The sequence below is a fragment of the Aspergillus nidulans genome, chromosome IV (genome assembly GCF_000011425.1).
Source record: "Aspergillus nidulans FGSC A4 chromosome IV".
NCBI lineage: Eukaryota > Fungi > Ascomycota > Eurotiomycetes > Eurotiales > Aspergillaceae > Aspergillus > Aspergillus nidulans.
This window is the reverse complement of record NC_066260.1, coordinates 86,974-102,512: the sequence shown is the minus strand read 5'-3', so window position 1 is coordinate 102,512 and position 15,539 is coordinate 86,974. Positions and strand designations below refer to the sequence as shown.

The window sequence follows — 15,539 nt, the reverse complement described above, 5'->3', positions numbered from 1 at the left end:
ATGTACTCCACCCCGCTATATATCACGTTTGATGACCTATACTTGTAGATATTCTCTGTCTTGTTTATACAGAGACACAAAACAAAAATGCAATGACAACCAGTTGCTAGAAGCCTGAATTGACCTGCTCCTGTTGCTACATCGTAAGCTCGAACTGAAATTCAATCCGCGGTACATCCGAGGTATTTGCCGGCATGGAGAAAGTCGCATTCCAGAACTCGAAGCCACTATGCCATATTAGCCATAGCCCCCCGGTAGATGGGAATAATGAACTTACTGAATGACATCACAGGCGCCTCCGAGCAAGCCACAGAACGAAATCTGGGGAATTGGATCTACGGTGCCGCCGACCTTGATGCTAAGACCGTCCACATCGGCGAGACTCCTGATATCCCTTTTTTTACCGAGTGGGTTGGCGGCGAGAACGAACGTGAATGTGCTCGAGGCATTACCGAGAGGATAGGTGAGGTTCAACGAGTACGGCCTGACCTCAGCCTTCAATGCGGTCTCGGTGGGGTACAAGTTGAAGTAGCCGATGGACTCGTCAGGACGCAGCCACTGAACAACTGAGGGACTGAAAGAGCTGGAGTCCTTAGAGAAGCCACCCACAACGCTCTGATTGAAGGACTGGGTGCCGATACTTAGGTTGGCTGACACCCAGGTAGTGACGTTCCGCGGCTCATGGTCGGCTGGAGGGGCATAAACATGGCCATGGTAGGTACGTTCACCGGAGAACGCGGTTAGCCTCGAGATTGCCGTGTCTGGAATCAAGGCCTTATGGAATTCGGAGAGGACAGCAATAACCGGTGCGACCTCGAAATCATCGGCATGGGCAAGCGTCCAGATTGGGAAAGTCGTGTTCCAGGCGCTCTCCTTACCAACCAGCGCCCATACCCAGAGGGACATGATGGCGACGTAATTGTTCATATCGTAGCCGTATGACCGATCCCACGGGCCAGCAAAGTTCCTCATATAAGGGTTCCAGAAGATTGACTCGTACTCCCATATCTGCTGGATGAGACGTGCCGCGTTACGGCCAATTGTCGCGTTCGTCGATCCCATGTACTTTGCTGCAATAGTGAGGGCGTAAAGCGAGACGCCTGCATATGTTGGACCGTTAAACTCGGACAGGGTGTGGTTACGGTCAAAGAGGTCGAGGAAATCAGACGCGTCCGCATCACCGGCAGCGGTCATATTGGCATCGTTCAAATGACGACCTGTCCATGAGCTGGTCACAGTCCTCATCAGCCAGGCGTTCGAATAGGCCGGATACAGATTGTCCTCGTTCACGCCGCCGACGCGGTAGCTGTCGCCTTTAGTGCTGTTGTACACGCTTTCGAGGATCAGGTCGCTGAGGTCTGGAGGCAGAAGGTGCTGGAACTCTTCGTAGATGATGATCAGCGCGGTGCCAATGAATCCTCGCCAATTGGGGTCCCACGAGTTATAGATCTGTTTCCTTCCTTTAGCCCTGAGCCCCGAACTATCGATTCCTGAGACGGAGACTGACCACCGGAGGATAAGCCGCAGTGCCGACGGTTGGCTGCTCGGGGTATTTCGTGTAGTCGCCGTACCACTGCACTATTTCATTCTTCTCCTGATCGCCAATGACATTCCTGAGTATCTTGAACGCTTCCTCGGCGTCGCTGCCCTGATTCCGCTGCAACAGTCCAACCGAGTACCAGACTGACGACCGCGTTTCATGCGGGCCAGCAGCAAACGGGAAGTAAATGTAGCGCAGGTACGAAGCCGCCGGATCGTAGATAGCATCTTGCAGTGTCATGGACTCGTCGAGCAGGCTCTGTGCATGGAGGTTCAGATGCGCGCACTGCACGGCGCTGGCACCCAGCAGGGGGAGCAACCAACGGGCCTTTGCCAGCATTTCGACAACCGAGAACCGAGTCGACTGCGATTCTTGCCATCGCCGTCAAGGTCTATTTATTTATCTTATTGGCACACCCCGCCGGAGCTCGCTTGCAGAATTGGAGTAACGCGGAAGTCACTAGGAGGTAACTAAGAACGAAACCGGTCAAAGATTGACTCCAACAGCCCGGTGGGCGCACCCGTCTCTCTTATCTCATGATTGTAACACCAAATGATAAGCCGATACGACGCTGAGGATACTAGGGCCGCATTTATAATGCCTGGTCAGTCCTGGAAAGACCGGTCCGGGGAAAAGATCCGACAGCCAAGATGAAGACGACCAAAGAGATCAGTGTCTCGCTCGCGCAGGATGCGTCCGACATGGATGCCGACGAGGTCCGCCTCGCTCAGATGGGTAGATGAGCCACCATATTATCTTTACGTACAATAATAGAGAGAGAGAAATGCTGACCGACCAGGCCACAAGCAAGAACTGGAGCGCCACTTCAGCATCGTCTCGCTGATCGGCCTCGCTTCCACGACGACCATCTCATGGACAGGACTCGGATTAAGTATCGTGACCGAGATAAATGCGGGGGGGCCAAGCGCGATAATCTATGGGTTTATCTTGGTGACGATCATGCAGTCGTTCCTCGGTGCATCTCTGGCCGAGTTCGTCTCCAGCTACCCAACCGAGGGAGGCATGTACCACTGGATCGCAGCCATTGCGCCCAGAAGGTTGAGCGCATTCTTGAGCTTCGTTACCGGCTGGTTGACAGTGGCTGGCTGTAAGTCCGCTGCATACTTGCAGACCCGCAGACAAAAGACCCGAAAATATGGCTAACAGTCTAGGGATCTTCACCACGGCATCGACAAACCTCATCTTCGCCCAAATCGGTACGGTTCGACCAAATTGCCGGTTCTGATCCATGTTGAGTGCTGACCGTCCCCTAGTGCAGGCACTATATTCGCTCTACCACGCGGACGTGGCGATTCAGACATGGCAGACGTTTATCATCTACCAGATCCTCAACATCCTCACAGCCTCTGTTGTCCTGTTTGGGAACCGAATCATCCCGTCCCTCAACAAATTTTCTCTCTTCTATCTCCAGATCGGCTGGTTTGTCGTCCTCGTCACAGTGGTCGCGTGCGCTCCGACGCACCAGAGCAAAGAATTTGTCTTCCGGACCTGGATCAATAATACCGGCTGGGATAACAATGCCATTTGCTTCATCACTGGCCTCGTTAATCCACTATACAGTCTGGGTGGCCTGGATGGGATCACGCATATAACGGAAGAAATGACCAATGTGAGCACCACTTGATCTTCGGCGAAAAGCCTTTGCTGGTACTGACAAGGGGAGAAGCCCTCGCGCAACGCGCCGTTGGCAATTGGGATAACTCTGACTATCGCATTTATCACCGGCCTCAGTTATCTCATTGCCCTCATGTTCAGCGTCCAGGATTTCGCCGCGTTGTCGGATACCAAAACCGGCCTGCCTCTGACCGAACTGTTTCGCCAGGTGACCGAGTCCGTCGGTGGTGCCTTTGGGCTGACCTTCATCCTCTTCATTGCGTTGGGCCCTTGCGTGATCTCGTCCCAACTGTCCTCGTCCCGTGTTCTGTGGGCCTTCGCTCGTGACAGCGCGATGCCGTTCTCCAATACATGGGCCCGGGTCAGCAAGAGATTCGGCATTCCGTTCAACGCGCAGCTCTTGGTCGCCGCTGCCATTGCAGCCCTTGGCTGTCTCTACCTGGGCAGTAGCACCGCGTTCAACAGTATGTTGGGTGCTGCAGTCACCATCAACAATGTTGCGTACCTGATTCCAATCTCCACTAACATGCTGACTAGCCGCGCCAACATGCATCGAGGATCATTCCACATGGGCAAATGGGGCTGGCTCGTCAACAGTGTCACAGTCGGATGGCTTCTGTTTGCCATCATCTTCTTCAGCTTTCCATACAACATGCCAGTCACGGTGGAGAATATGAACTACACCTGTGTTGTGGTGGGTGGGATACCTATTCTCATTTTGGTCTGGTGGTTCATAGGCAACAAACAGTACAAGGACAAGATCGCGCGTGCCAAGGAGGAGTAATAGGACCTTTGGTAAATACGGAGATAGTGCAGTGATAAATTGAGTTAGCTCTCAAATTCACATGAGTAAATGCGCGTATATAGGTATTTACCGTACAAAAACTGTTGACCGTCAAGCCATGTCGTGCTGGAAGAGTATCAGTTGGAAGCCCTACATTGTCCCTCGCAGAGCCTCTGCAGTTAGAACGGCATTCTACCTGGTAATACTGCAGCTAATCTCAGGGCGCCGGTCTTAATGGGGCTCTTCCACCTATATGCTGACAATTCATCACTAGACGCATCCGTGCAAACCCATTATTGACCACGTTGGCAATTACCGAACAACGCAATTATTCTCGGGTATTCTGCTGACATAGTATGGGGGGATAAAGGCAGTAAGTAGCTGTTTAGTAGGTTTACGAGTCCAGTTAGTTCATCTGATCATGAGCAACCGAACATGCTCAAAAATATATATTGCGATAATAATCAAAAACGATGGTTAAATACCATCATCAACCATTGCATTGACCAACAATACATTTCGATCGCCGTTGGTCTCGCTCCATTCGTCATTATAGTTCAGTCCATACGGCCAAAAGTGACCCCCACCGCAGTTGATGACGGCATCTGCGCCGTCCCACGATCGAAGGAGAGGAAGGGCAGTAGGCCAGTCACCGTCCGCGCATTGCTGATCAAAGGCAGCTGTCTGTCCAACGCCCAGAGTGTGCGAAATCTCATGCAGTGCCGTGCGTTCGTTCATATAGGCGCGATCACTACCGAATCGAATAGTGCCATCGTAGCTTGCTTCGGCGGTCGGGACGCCGGGGACGTAGTAGACATATATCGACTTGCTGGCATCACCAAGGCGGGCGTAACGGGCGACGGCCGCCTCCATTGCTGCTTCAATCCGGCTGTAGGCATCGGATTCGTCGTCAGATGGATTGGCGGACTTGTCCAAAGACCAGGTCAAGGCAGCGGATGCACAGGAGGTAGTCGCAAGCACAGCAGCAACTAGAGAGGCAAGCATGACGGGCATGAAAATAACGAATCTGAGGCTAGCGACTGTCGATTTGATCAAGCCAGGTGAGAGAAGACGGGGACAGTGTTGCCTTTATATTCTTGGGTCACATGTGGTGAGCGGAGACCTACCCGTTGGCTTGTCTTCAGTATATTAAACTACGGTCACATATTGTCGCACTGCAACGGATTGACCCAACTCCACCACTCCCAGGCCTAGTAAGCAAACGCCAAGGGCAGTTGGAGGAGTTAGCCTGATGGATGTGCCCGCCAAGGGACGATCCCTCCTTGCATGTTTCAGCATGAATCACAACCCGGCGGCCCGTCCGCTCTGTAAGTGGAATGTAGGCAGCTGTTGGAAGAGAAGTCCAGGAACTACATTTTTCTCGCACGATTGTTGCAAATATATCATTCTCAGGGGAGGCGGGCACGGTGGCTCTCTCTGCTTGTAAGAATGTGTGAATCTGGGCAGTCTCATCACCTCCCCCGAGCGAAAAGTGACCACTTACCGCAGGGTAGTCGAGATGAGCCTGAACAGGTGCTCCTGATTATGCGGCTCTAAAGACGTAGATTCTGACGGTGGGGACCAGTGTGACAGCCAGGATCTGCAGCCAGCGGAGATGAACAGGTACCGCAAGGTAGCGGTCAGAATAGAGTGTAGACCAGTATCAAACTAGGTTGTCCAACAAGATATAGAGCCATCTGTTCGTGGTTATACTAATGCTTCCCAAAATGAATAGTTCATGGATCTGGCGGCTAAGCAGAAGTAACCCTGTACAGCCCTCATAAGATATAGTATTAGACGCATATCCGTAACTGCAATACTGCTAGGCGATCAGGCGAGGTCAAGCCAGTATAGTTTCGACTGTTTGGATAAGCCTAGGGCAAAACCCGGAATCCGGCACTGCACTTGTATGTCTTCGAATCCTTGCCCTACTTTTTTTTGTCCACGGCGTCGTTTCGACGTTCGCAATAGATGAGCAAATGTAAAGACAGCACATCAAAGGAGTAAAGATTATGCACCATCCCGCAAACAGCCACTGGCCCATCCAGCATCGTACAAGCCTGGTCTTGCAAGCGATCAGTAGATGCCAGTGCAACACCCACTCGGAGAATGACATACCCAATCGTTCCACGGCAAAGTGAAGGGAAGCCAATAACAGTCACCAGGGTGATAAATATACCGGAGAGCTCCCATCACCCAAGTCAGGACACAGCGCCGCGTTTGGTTAGGGCGAGGAGAGACCACGTACGGCAGGGTGGTGAGCTGAGCATGGAACAGGTGCTTCTGGTTATTGCGGTTTAAAGATACCAAACCTGATGAGCCGTTCATTCCCTGTAAGCTCAATTTCTGTATACTTTTTTGCCGGCACTCTCCTTTGTTGCGGCTCTAGAACCATACCTCACAGCATGGCAGCACAGCGTTGACCATGGCTACTCCATCCCTGTAAAAGAAGCTTGCGGAAAACCATATACCAGCTATCCTGACTTAGGTGCGAAGGCATATTATCAGTAATCTCAAGTCGTGGATGCCTAGAATCCTCGGGAACCCCGTTGCGCGAACCGACGCAATCTACTACGTTCTCCTAACCCTAAGAGCACTCTAAGTGGAGCCAATCTTTTCCTGTTCAGCCTTAAGAAATTAGCCAAAGCCAAGTCCGAGCACGAACATTTATTTTAGGAACAGCCATTTGATAATGGCCTGGTAACTCCCTTCTGATTCGACGTTAGACAAAAATAAATGGCTCGTACTGTACCCCGTCCTGGCCAGAAAACTGAGGTATAAAAACACTACTTAAACGGGAGAACCTTCAACGGTCGTTTTATCTCGCGTTTCTGGTTGACCTTATATTATCTTCCTGGTCATGACGGACTTCTTTCTTTGCTCGCCTGCAGCTATTTAGACCCCGACTGTGTTCGGGGCCTGAGATTCTTTCTCTTTCGGCGACTTGGGTCACTAACTACACCTCCTATATCCCGTACAGCTTCAATTACAATGGGGATACAGTTGACTTAGAAAATGCCAAATTCTGCAACATCACCGTGCAATATACCCATCCCGGCTACAATGATACCATCACCGTCGAGGCCTGGCTTCCCGCCTCTGTCCCCGCCCAATCCTTCACCAAATTTACTTCCACCCTTTGCTATCCTCTCTTGATGCGCGTCTGGCACAACGTGGACCCGCTAGTCTGCGAACTGGACTTTCTGACAAATGAGGCCATCGCCTACTATGACCCCCGGAACGGGGTGGTGGATGGGCTTATCTCTAATATGGGTGGCAGTAACTACGACCCTTATACCACCGTGAAGAAGACTTTCATCTGTGACTCCTTGAACCGCACAATTGCGCTCAGTCAAGGCGCCGCGCTCATCACCAATGCCGCCTGGTCGGGCGCGCGCCACAGACGGCCGCCAGCTCTGGCATGGGTACAACCCGGGGTCTGACATTGGTAGTATATTTGGTGCTCAACCAGGATACAATAGCTCATTGGCCACCGCCGTGAAAGATGAGTGGTTCAATCTGTTTGTTGCGAGAAATATCAGCTTCAACACGGCCGGCTTGAGCCACGAGGAGTACGAGGAGTTTTTCAACCTCATCACTCCCGAATATGGCAGCTACTGGAACGCAAACAATACAGACTTGCACGCTTTCAAGAACGCTGGAGGCAAGCTTCGCACATATGATGGCATGGTACTTTCATTTCCTTTCTTCTACTGCCATGTTGCCGGAATTATCGAAAGTCTTACGAATGGAACTCACACATCGCGCTTTCGCCCAGCAGGCCGATCCAAGTATCCTCACCAAGGGTACAGTACATGTCCAATAAATCCCGGGTGCTCTTCCCAGACAACCATGACTTCTGGCGCTTTTTTGAGTCCTCGGGTCTGGGGCACTGTGCCGGCGGCCTCGGCGGCCAGCCCACCACCGTCCTCAAGGCTCTCCAGCGCTGGGTCGAAAATGGTATTGCCCAGAAACCTTGCCCGTATCCTTGCCAGATTGAATACATTGGTGGCAATATCACCTTGGCTGAGAGCTTCCGTTGCACCCAAGCAATATGGACGACACGACCACTGAGGCTGTTGTGGCTGGTCTTTGCACCATCGACTTAACTGGATTTTTAGATCTTGCATTCCTCAACTTGCTAGATCCTACAACGGTACCTTTTCTGTTGTAATATAATCTACGGACACATTTCAGGGGCTATGAAACCGCGCCCCAGAGGCCGCATAGCAGAAGGCACAGTAACATAGAGAGTATACATATATGCAAAGAAGTCAGATAACGTGGCTACATTAGAAAACATTATATAATAATATACAGGCGTTATACAGGCGCAGAGACAAAGACTAGTCTCTCTCAGACCCGCGATCATCGAGCTGGAGAAAGCCATTGGAAGACCTTCGCGGTGATTTACCAACGTAGTCAACAGAGTAAGACACCGTTTTTGAGATGTTGACCTTTTGTAGCGGGACTTTCATTGAGTGGTTGGACCGGCTGGGTCCATTGTACTGGTTCTGCAGCCCGGCGGAGGCCTCCCCGGTCGACTCGCCGACGATGCCCGGAGAGAAGCTGGCGAGCATAGCTCTGGTAGCCGGAAGACAAGCGCAGATGATGGCGATCTGACACTCGATGACAGACCAGCGATTCAGAGCCTCCATTTCATCTAAGTTCCTTATTAGCCATATGCTTCTACTGAAGCTGGGGGAGGTGCTGACATGTGGGATTGTCGTTCGAGCTGTTTTGCGAAAAGACAATGACACGGACAATGCCGATGATCGTGAGACTACGTGGTCAATTAGCATTCTAGGCCCTCGAAGTGAAGGCATTCTACTTACACTAATCCCGAAGCGAACATGACCGCCACGCCGATCTTCTTTCGCTGGGACAGATTCAGTTTCGAGACCTCATAGATGGGCATCGCGACCATGACAACGTCGACGATGATGTTGACAATTCCATTCGCGTAGGTCGCGGCAATAAAGTTGATGCACTTGCCCTGCTCGACGCCCTCCCATTGAGTCCAGGCGAGATGGACGGGTATACAATGGAAGCTGTCAAGAAGCATCCAGGTGATGGCGATCGCGGAGTTGATTCCAATCATGATGTATCCAACCCAGCGGAAGGTGCTGGAACGGAAGATCCGTAGAAGGAAGAGACAGACCGAGATTTTGGCGAGCGATATCAGGGCTTTGTACGCCAAGACGAACCCGTAGAAGCGCTGTGCGAGGAATGAGGATTTGTCAACTGGGGCCGGCACGGCGAGACGTACCTTGTATGCTATGGTGATGTTCTCTTGGGGATAGATATCCCATATGTTCTTCGCAAATCCGTGATCAATCACTGAGAAGTTAGAGGTTATCGCATAGGACGAAGCATCAAAACATACTGGAGATGTTGACAGAAAAGACCACGATTCCCAAAGCCTGGTCGCATTAGTGACATTCATGAACCAGTATACAGTATGGAAGTCTCACATAGGCTACCATCAAAGTGTAATCGTCCGAGCCCCATCCCCCACCGAGATGCATAGCTTTAGTGACCATTCGAATCACAAAGAGAATCGTAGCAATGGCAAATGGGATAATCGTGCCGGGGTCTGCCTGAGGATAGCGCTGGGATATAGGGATATCACATTGGCGCGAGCCAACGTATTTAGCCACTATCCGCGTCTCGTTAGACATGCAAATATAAGACTCAGCTGCTCTACTCAGCTATATGCGACACCTACAGAGTGCATCTTTCATGATGCAGTGAGACGTGACACAGTTGGACAGCGCTAATTGGTAATTCTGGTCTGAACACAGACATGTTGTGTCGGTGGATGAGCACGATGTCTGACTCTCGATCAATTGTCGCTGGCAGTCGATCTTTTTCACATTAGAGTTGGATCACTGACACGACGGGAGTGCATACAGCGCATTGAGGAGGACTCGGGAGCTCCGCAGTCGCTGTCCAGACGAAGCTTAGGAGAGCAACCATGTAAACAACGAGAGCGTACCGGTGCATACTGACGGTGAGATGTCTGGCATTGAGGGGCCGAGTCGTTCAATTTACAGATGACCAGCTGCCATATAAAAACACCTTTTCAACCGCGGCAGACAAGCCCCGCCAACGCAGCCTGACGACATCTCCACCAAAAAAATCGGTTCAAGCATGGGAGTTAGACCCTGGAAACCAACTGTCCAGTGCTCCACCTTGTCAAAAGCCGATTCGTCGGTATCCCTGCTGCAACCAGTCATTATGTCAGTCATAATCTCAATGGCCACTCATAAACCCCCAACTGTAGTTGATCCATGGGATTTAGTGGCGTTTTATGTCGGATCGGCGTGCGCTACCAGGCAAAGCTTAGCATTACCCCTCGAGGGTCGTCCCAGTCTGGGAGTTTCCTGCTGCATTTGGATATGTTCCCCACCAACTGTCAAAATACTGTGATACATTGGACGTCGAGCTAGCGGAAGGACAACGCTCCACCGGGTCGATCCTTGCCAGGCTCGTGGAACAGTTTCCGCAATTGGGCGTGATATGCACGGGGCCACGCGGCCGAGATTTTGATAGACGACAGATTGAACTTTCCCGAACAGGAGACTGGATGCGGGCCGTGCAGATTGTATGCACATAGGCCGCCTAAAGCCGTGCGTGGTCTTGCAGATTCAAGATGCGAACATAAGTATCAGTTGACCCTCCTACGGGAGAGAGAGCACTGGTTTCAGGCTGTAAGCTAGAGTCTAAATATGGCCATAGGTTCTCAGAATAGGTCATGATGTTCATTTCGAGTACATCCTTGCATTTACTCCACACTAGTGTGGGCGCAGGACTGCACAGTTTAGTACATACCAGTGGCCGCCCGCCACCTGGAAAGCGGAGGCCACGATATTAGCTTTTAATCAGGTCATGCACCTACTATCGAACTCTATTGGTGAATCTAATGCTGGTGCTAACGAGGCTGACATTCAACGTAGTAATAGATCCGTACGCTCGTGGGCCGCTGTTCAGGCCCATGAAGTTACCTAGAGTACCTATTATGCTCTATGAGAGGAGCTGAGGACGTTGCGCTCGCAGCCGCATCGGGAGTACTCTCCGAGGTCGATTCGTTCTTCAGCTTTCCCATGTGGTGATAATACACGTGGATATGTTTGAGCGAAGCTCAAGGCAATTCTAAGGAAGACAGAGCTTGTAGTTTGGATGTGTTGGCCTAACTCAGCAGAATCTATCGCTGAATTAGAGGATTGGATCTTGCCAATTTTCTTGAGCCAAGATCATGATTGGAATACCCATCGCATTCCTGGCAGTGCTTGGGCAACTTAAAGAACAAGCTCTCTTACGGCGGGCCCATCGTTGGCCTCTTGATCTAGGGCTATTCGAAAGACGCTTCTGGATTTTGCACCGTCTAACCATAGTGGACCGTCCAGCATTGCCCAAGGATAAAAGGGAGAGATTTGTAGAAAGTGATGAAGGCGGGTTGACCTCCCATCTCTATTAAGCGGCCAGTCGGCTGGAGATTCGCGTGTGCAAAGGTAACAGCGTGAGCTGGTTGAGGATATACGAGGAGCATGCGAAATAGGAAATGGCAAAAGACAGATACCATAGAAAAGGTACCATAGTCAAATGACCCAAGAAACGCAACGGAAACACACCAAACATCACTTCATCTATTGTCATCATTATATCACCCCATAGTTGAAGATTATTACAAACGATGTAGACAGTGTAGGAAGATTGGAGGTCTGGGACACCAATACGTTTGACATTGGCGAGACCCTTAAGTGCCAGTCTCCAAGTCCAGACTTTGCCTCGGCTACGACTAGTGGAGGTAATGATCTGGCGTTCCTGACTAGTGTCGGTGCGAAACGCGCACTGTGCGTCAGTTCGCGAATGATCAAGCATGCTAATTGGAGGTCACCCAGGCTGATCGCAGGTCATCGGTGTCGTTCATGGTCATGGCACATGGTTCGCTTTTATCCAGACAATCCTCTAATGCAATATGGTCACTCTGACCTCTTCTAATCTGCAGTCATCGTTCGGCTATGACCGGCTCCAAGATGAAGCCTTGTGTGCCTGGGGCCTCGTTCGGCTACGGCAGGCGTCTGGTTCCCGAGGACCACTCTCCAAGCGGCAACCTTTGCTTTCTGCTAGATGATGTCGATATGTTAAGAGTTCGCAACGGCTAGGTACTTAAGTTGCAAAGAGGAGATTGCGTCCACGTTCCAGTTACAACCTAGTTTGTTCCCAGGTGGAAGACAAATCTACCTATCTCCTCTCCGCGAGGACTTTGGCACAGCAGCGGTAGGGACATGTGAGCAAGAGGGTCTAGCAGGGAATCCATATGTCTTTTTTTGGCTATATACAGGACCAGGTCTGTGAGGGCGGTTTTTACCTGGCCCAGGCCCGGGCTCATAGCAACTCAGATGTATGCCACGGATATTCTGCTTTGGCCTTGCGTATTGTTAAGATGTTATCCTGTTATGGGTAACCGGGCTCCGATGCTGACTCAAGATTACATGATTCCTGATGATCGGCCCTAAGATCAGCTAAGTACTGATTATTTTTCTTTCCCTATGTACCTGCCTTTATCTCACTGTGATATCAGTCTTCTGCTGCCGGTTTCATACTGCTTCAAAATTGAAATTGCTTCTCACGCAGAGCCAGGATACTTTACAGGAATGTCATCATAGAAAGAGTTGATAAGAGGTGGTGCTTAAGAAAATTGATATTAATGGGGTTATTGTGCTTGGTAGGGCAGTTACCTGCTCGGGTTAGAGAGACCTCCCAGGAACCGAGTGCAGAGGCCGACTGGAGAGACCGACTGGGGAGTCTGATCGCAGAGCCCGATCGCAGAGCCCGACCGACCACTCGTACAGATTAGGACTCCACCTTGGACTAGGACAGACTCCACAGTAGGATCAACTAGAGACTGGGCACCCAGTACGGTGTGAGGACCAGCCAGGAATAGGACCGGACATAGTAAGGATCTGCTGACTGTTGATCTGGCAGCAAACAGTACCGCACGGTCCGAGTAAAGACCGATTACAAAGTAGGCACAGACTTTAGGGTAGGGATCTTGGAAAAATCAAATCTTGTTAAGGATCAGACACTGCTTAGGTCAACTCGTAAGGTGTTGTTCCTCTGATAGGCGGCGAAGTATACAGGCTATTTAGTGGATCTAAATTGAAGCCCCTGGGCGGCCTCTCTGAAGCAGCCCGTCCACCATACTCAATACTGACCTTTTTCAGAAACTATAGTTCTCTTAACTGTAACCTTCCAATAGATATTGCCACTCTGCATAGTAATTCAGGTACAGCACTGATAACCTGCCCTTCTGGCAGTGACAACCGCCTTTGATTTTTGATTTTCAAATAAATCCGCAAATAGTCGTTTACTTTACCATCTCCTGCTTGTTGCCAATATATGGAGAAACCAAGGATGACAAGCACATGATCCATCCTCCGACTGCCGAGCCCATTTGTATCACCTTTCACTGCCCGCAAAAGCAGAAGTGGTGCATGACAATAATCCAAAATAGCCCATCTGCCCCCTGTAGAGAGTTGATCGCCTTCTCGTCGGTGGCGTGTGCAGCTAATATAAAGTCATCTCTAATATTGTAGTCTTAAAGGACTATCTTTGGCTAGGGAACGGTACTGCGTGGCTTGTCACAGCAGAGGTCACTGTGCGGTCTGAACATGCTCTATAGGAACCAAGAGAGGTGGTCCCTCAGTTTCTTCCAGTAAGCCGGCCAATTCTTGAGCTCTCCGGATTGGCTTGTATACTCAGAGTAGGCCAAGTGAACGGTAACTAATTGAACCGCGGGTCACCGCAGGGTCTAGGCTTGCTGATCCTCCAGAACACATGGGGTTTGGGGTGGATGGCAATAAACGGATAATTTAACCCAACCACAGTAACCAAATAACCCAAATGTGCAAATTCTTACCTGATTGAATAGGGATCTGCTTATCGAAAATCATTACAGTTCCGAAATACAGTAGTATAGAGTATTTGATATAAATACGGCAATAAAATACTATAATTAATTTCTAATTCATGCCAAGCCGTGCGTGCGCAAATCCCAGGAACTTTGTCAGAATCAATTATCCACTGATGTGTTTCCCCACGCAGATGACGAGAATATGCCAAGACAGAGTAGTCCTCTTCCTGTTGATTTTCGCATGGCTGTACCAGATGCCGGATAACCGGGCGCGGGACTTGCGGCGCCAAGAGCTGATCGTGCTTATTCTCTTTACAATCTTTGCGGTGGTGCCGAATCACCGTTATCAGGAGTGGATTCCCCAGGCTTGGCCCCGGCATATTGTATGGGGGATATACTGCTACCTGGATCTTGGATACCCCCCAATTATTCAGCGGCCAGTTGACCAGATATGGTTGGGGCTGTGAGGGGTGGGCTGAGACTGGAGGAAATTGGCCGTCCTTGGATTAGATAAGCTGGAGCATGTGGATGTGGATAGCGAATAGATGGATACCTCAATTATAACAAGAATGAAGACGAGATGCCCCACTTTATGGCTTCTACTTGTGCAAATTTGATATCCCAACCTCAGGCACCCTTGGGCTGCCCTGCCTGGTCTGGCTCTATATCGGCTCCTTTGCGCCTAAACCCATGGAACCTCGCCACTGACACATATTCCAATCCACGTAGTTCACCTGCGCTGCGTAACAATACAGAGTTTGATATTCTGTCTCACCATTTGCCCCAAGTATTTCACCTGCCTTGAGGGTGGAGCCGTCCGGTTGTCCATCCAGGTTCTAAACGCATCGAATGCTGTAGCTAGCTGCCCCCTCAGGCCACCGGCACCGTACCCTAGCTCGGGTGTGGTGAGGCGATAGGAACCCTGGACGTCAAGAAAGACGGCGTACGGCTTGTAGTAGAGTTGGTTAACCTTTCTAGAGATGCTGGATTGACCTTTGTTTCTCAATTCATGGGTGGAAGCCGTGCGATTTGTCAATGTTCTTGGAGGAATGAGAGCGAGGAATAAACCAGGCCATAAGAGACGATCAGTTACCGCCTGCCTTCGAACTCTATGCAATGCAAGCATACCTGGCTGTTTTACATGGATCCCGTCCTATCTTCTATCTAATTGTCTCAATCTGCTCTCCTCTAGCTCTTGCTTGTTCGTACGGCATGATTAGAAAGATCTATTTGTTTTCGTCACGTAACAAGGAAGGCCTTGATTATACAAGGAGTAGCAAGGTACTATAAAGCTAGCTATAACTATTGTTACAAAGTTTTTAATTGTTCTTAGATATTGGACTTGTGAATCATCGTGGGAAATCATATACCTGTTCAAAGTCAAGGTGGCGCACAGCTTCTACTAAAGTCAGGTCGGCTTGCATTAACTGGAAGCCACTAACTTGTGTACCTGAAAAGGACGCCTGAAGGAGGGATAGAAGCACCGCGAAAACTGTTCTACCAAAAAAAAAAAAAAAAAAAAAAAACTTTCATCTTGCTTCTGATCCCAGATTGTCTTCAGTGTGCTGGAGATATTTGCAGATTGGCTACGATGAATGGTGTTCTCTGCCTTGGATTTCATATGGCCTCTGACCAGCTCCAGGTTGTCAATGTCAACGAAG

General features: G+C 50.2%; 5 protein-coding genes across 5 annotated transcripts, besides 1 other annotated feature; 2 read left to right on the top strand and 3 right to left on the bottom strand.

Annotated features, from left to right (window-relative positions):
- Positions 1-15,539: part of a sequence feature (contig 1.128 1..280307(-1)) that runs on past both edges of the window.
- Positions 137-1,879, bottom strand: ANIA_07391 (uncharacterized protein; the record flags this gene model as incomplete). The annotated part of the gene is made up of 3 exons (XM_675568.1): positions 137-227; positions 278-1,449; positions 1,508-1,879. 3 exons carry the CDS (start codon positions 1,877-1,879, stop codon positions 137-139), a joined length of 1,635 nt encoding a protein of 544 aa, XP_680660.1.
- Positions 2,191-3,959, top strand: ANIA_07392 (putative choline transporter Hnm1; the record flags this gene model as incomplete). The annotated part of the gene is made up of 4 exons (XM_675569.1): positions 2,191-2,256; positions 2,315-2,648; positions 2,815-3,170; positions 3,228-3,959. The coding sequence occupies 4 exons, from the start codon at positions 2,191-2,193 to the stop codon at positions 3,957-3,959; spliced, it is 1,488 nt and encodes a 495-aa protein (XP_680661.1).
- On the bottom strand, positions 4,272-4,964 carry ANIA_07393 (uncharacterized protein; the record flags this gene model as incomplete). The annotated part of the gene is made up of 2 exons (XM_675570.1): positions 4,272-4,340; positions 4,476-4,964. The coding sequence occupies 2 exons, from the start codon at positions 4,962-4,964 to the stop codon at positions 4,272-4,274; spliced, it is 558 nt and encodes a 185-aa protein (XP_680662.1).
- ANIA_07394 (uncharacterized protein) lies at positions 6,652-8,068 on the top strand (the record flags this gene model as incomplete). Its single annotated transcript, XM_675571.1, has 4 exons — positions 6,652-6,659; positions 6,940-7,344; positions 7,442-7,649; positions 7,700-8,068. 4 exons carry the CDS (start codon positions 6,652-6,654, stop codon positions 8,066-8,068), a joined length of 990 nt encoding a protein of 329 aa, XP_680663.1.
- Positions 8,306-9,696, bottom strand: ANIA_07395 (uncharacterized protein; the record flags this gene model as incomplete). The annotated part of the gene is made up of 6 exons (XM_675572.1): positions 8,306-8,622; positions 8,675-8,742; positions 8,795-9,299; positions 9,346-9,382; positions 9,434-9,571; positions 9,688-9,696. The coding sequence occupies 6 exons, from the start codon at positions 9,694-9,696 to the stop codon at positions 8,306-8,308; spliced, it is 1,074 nt and encodes a 357-aa protein (XP_680664.1).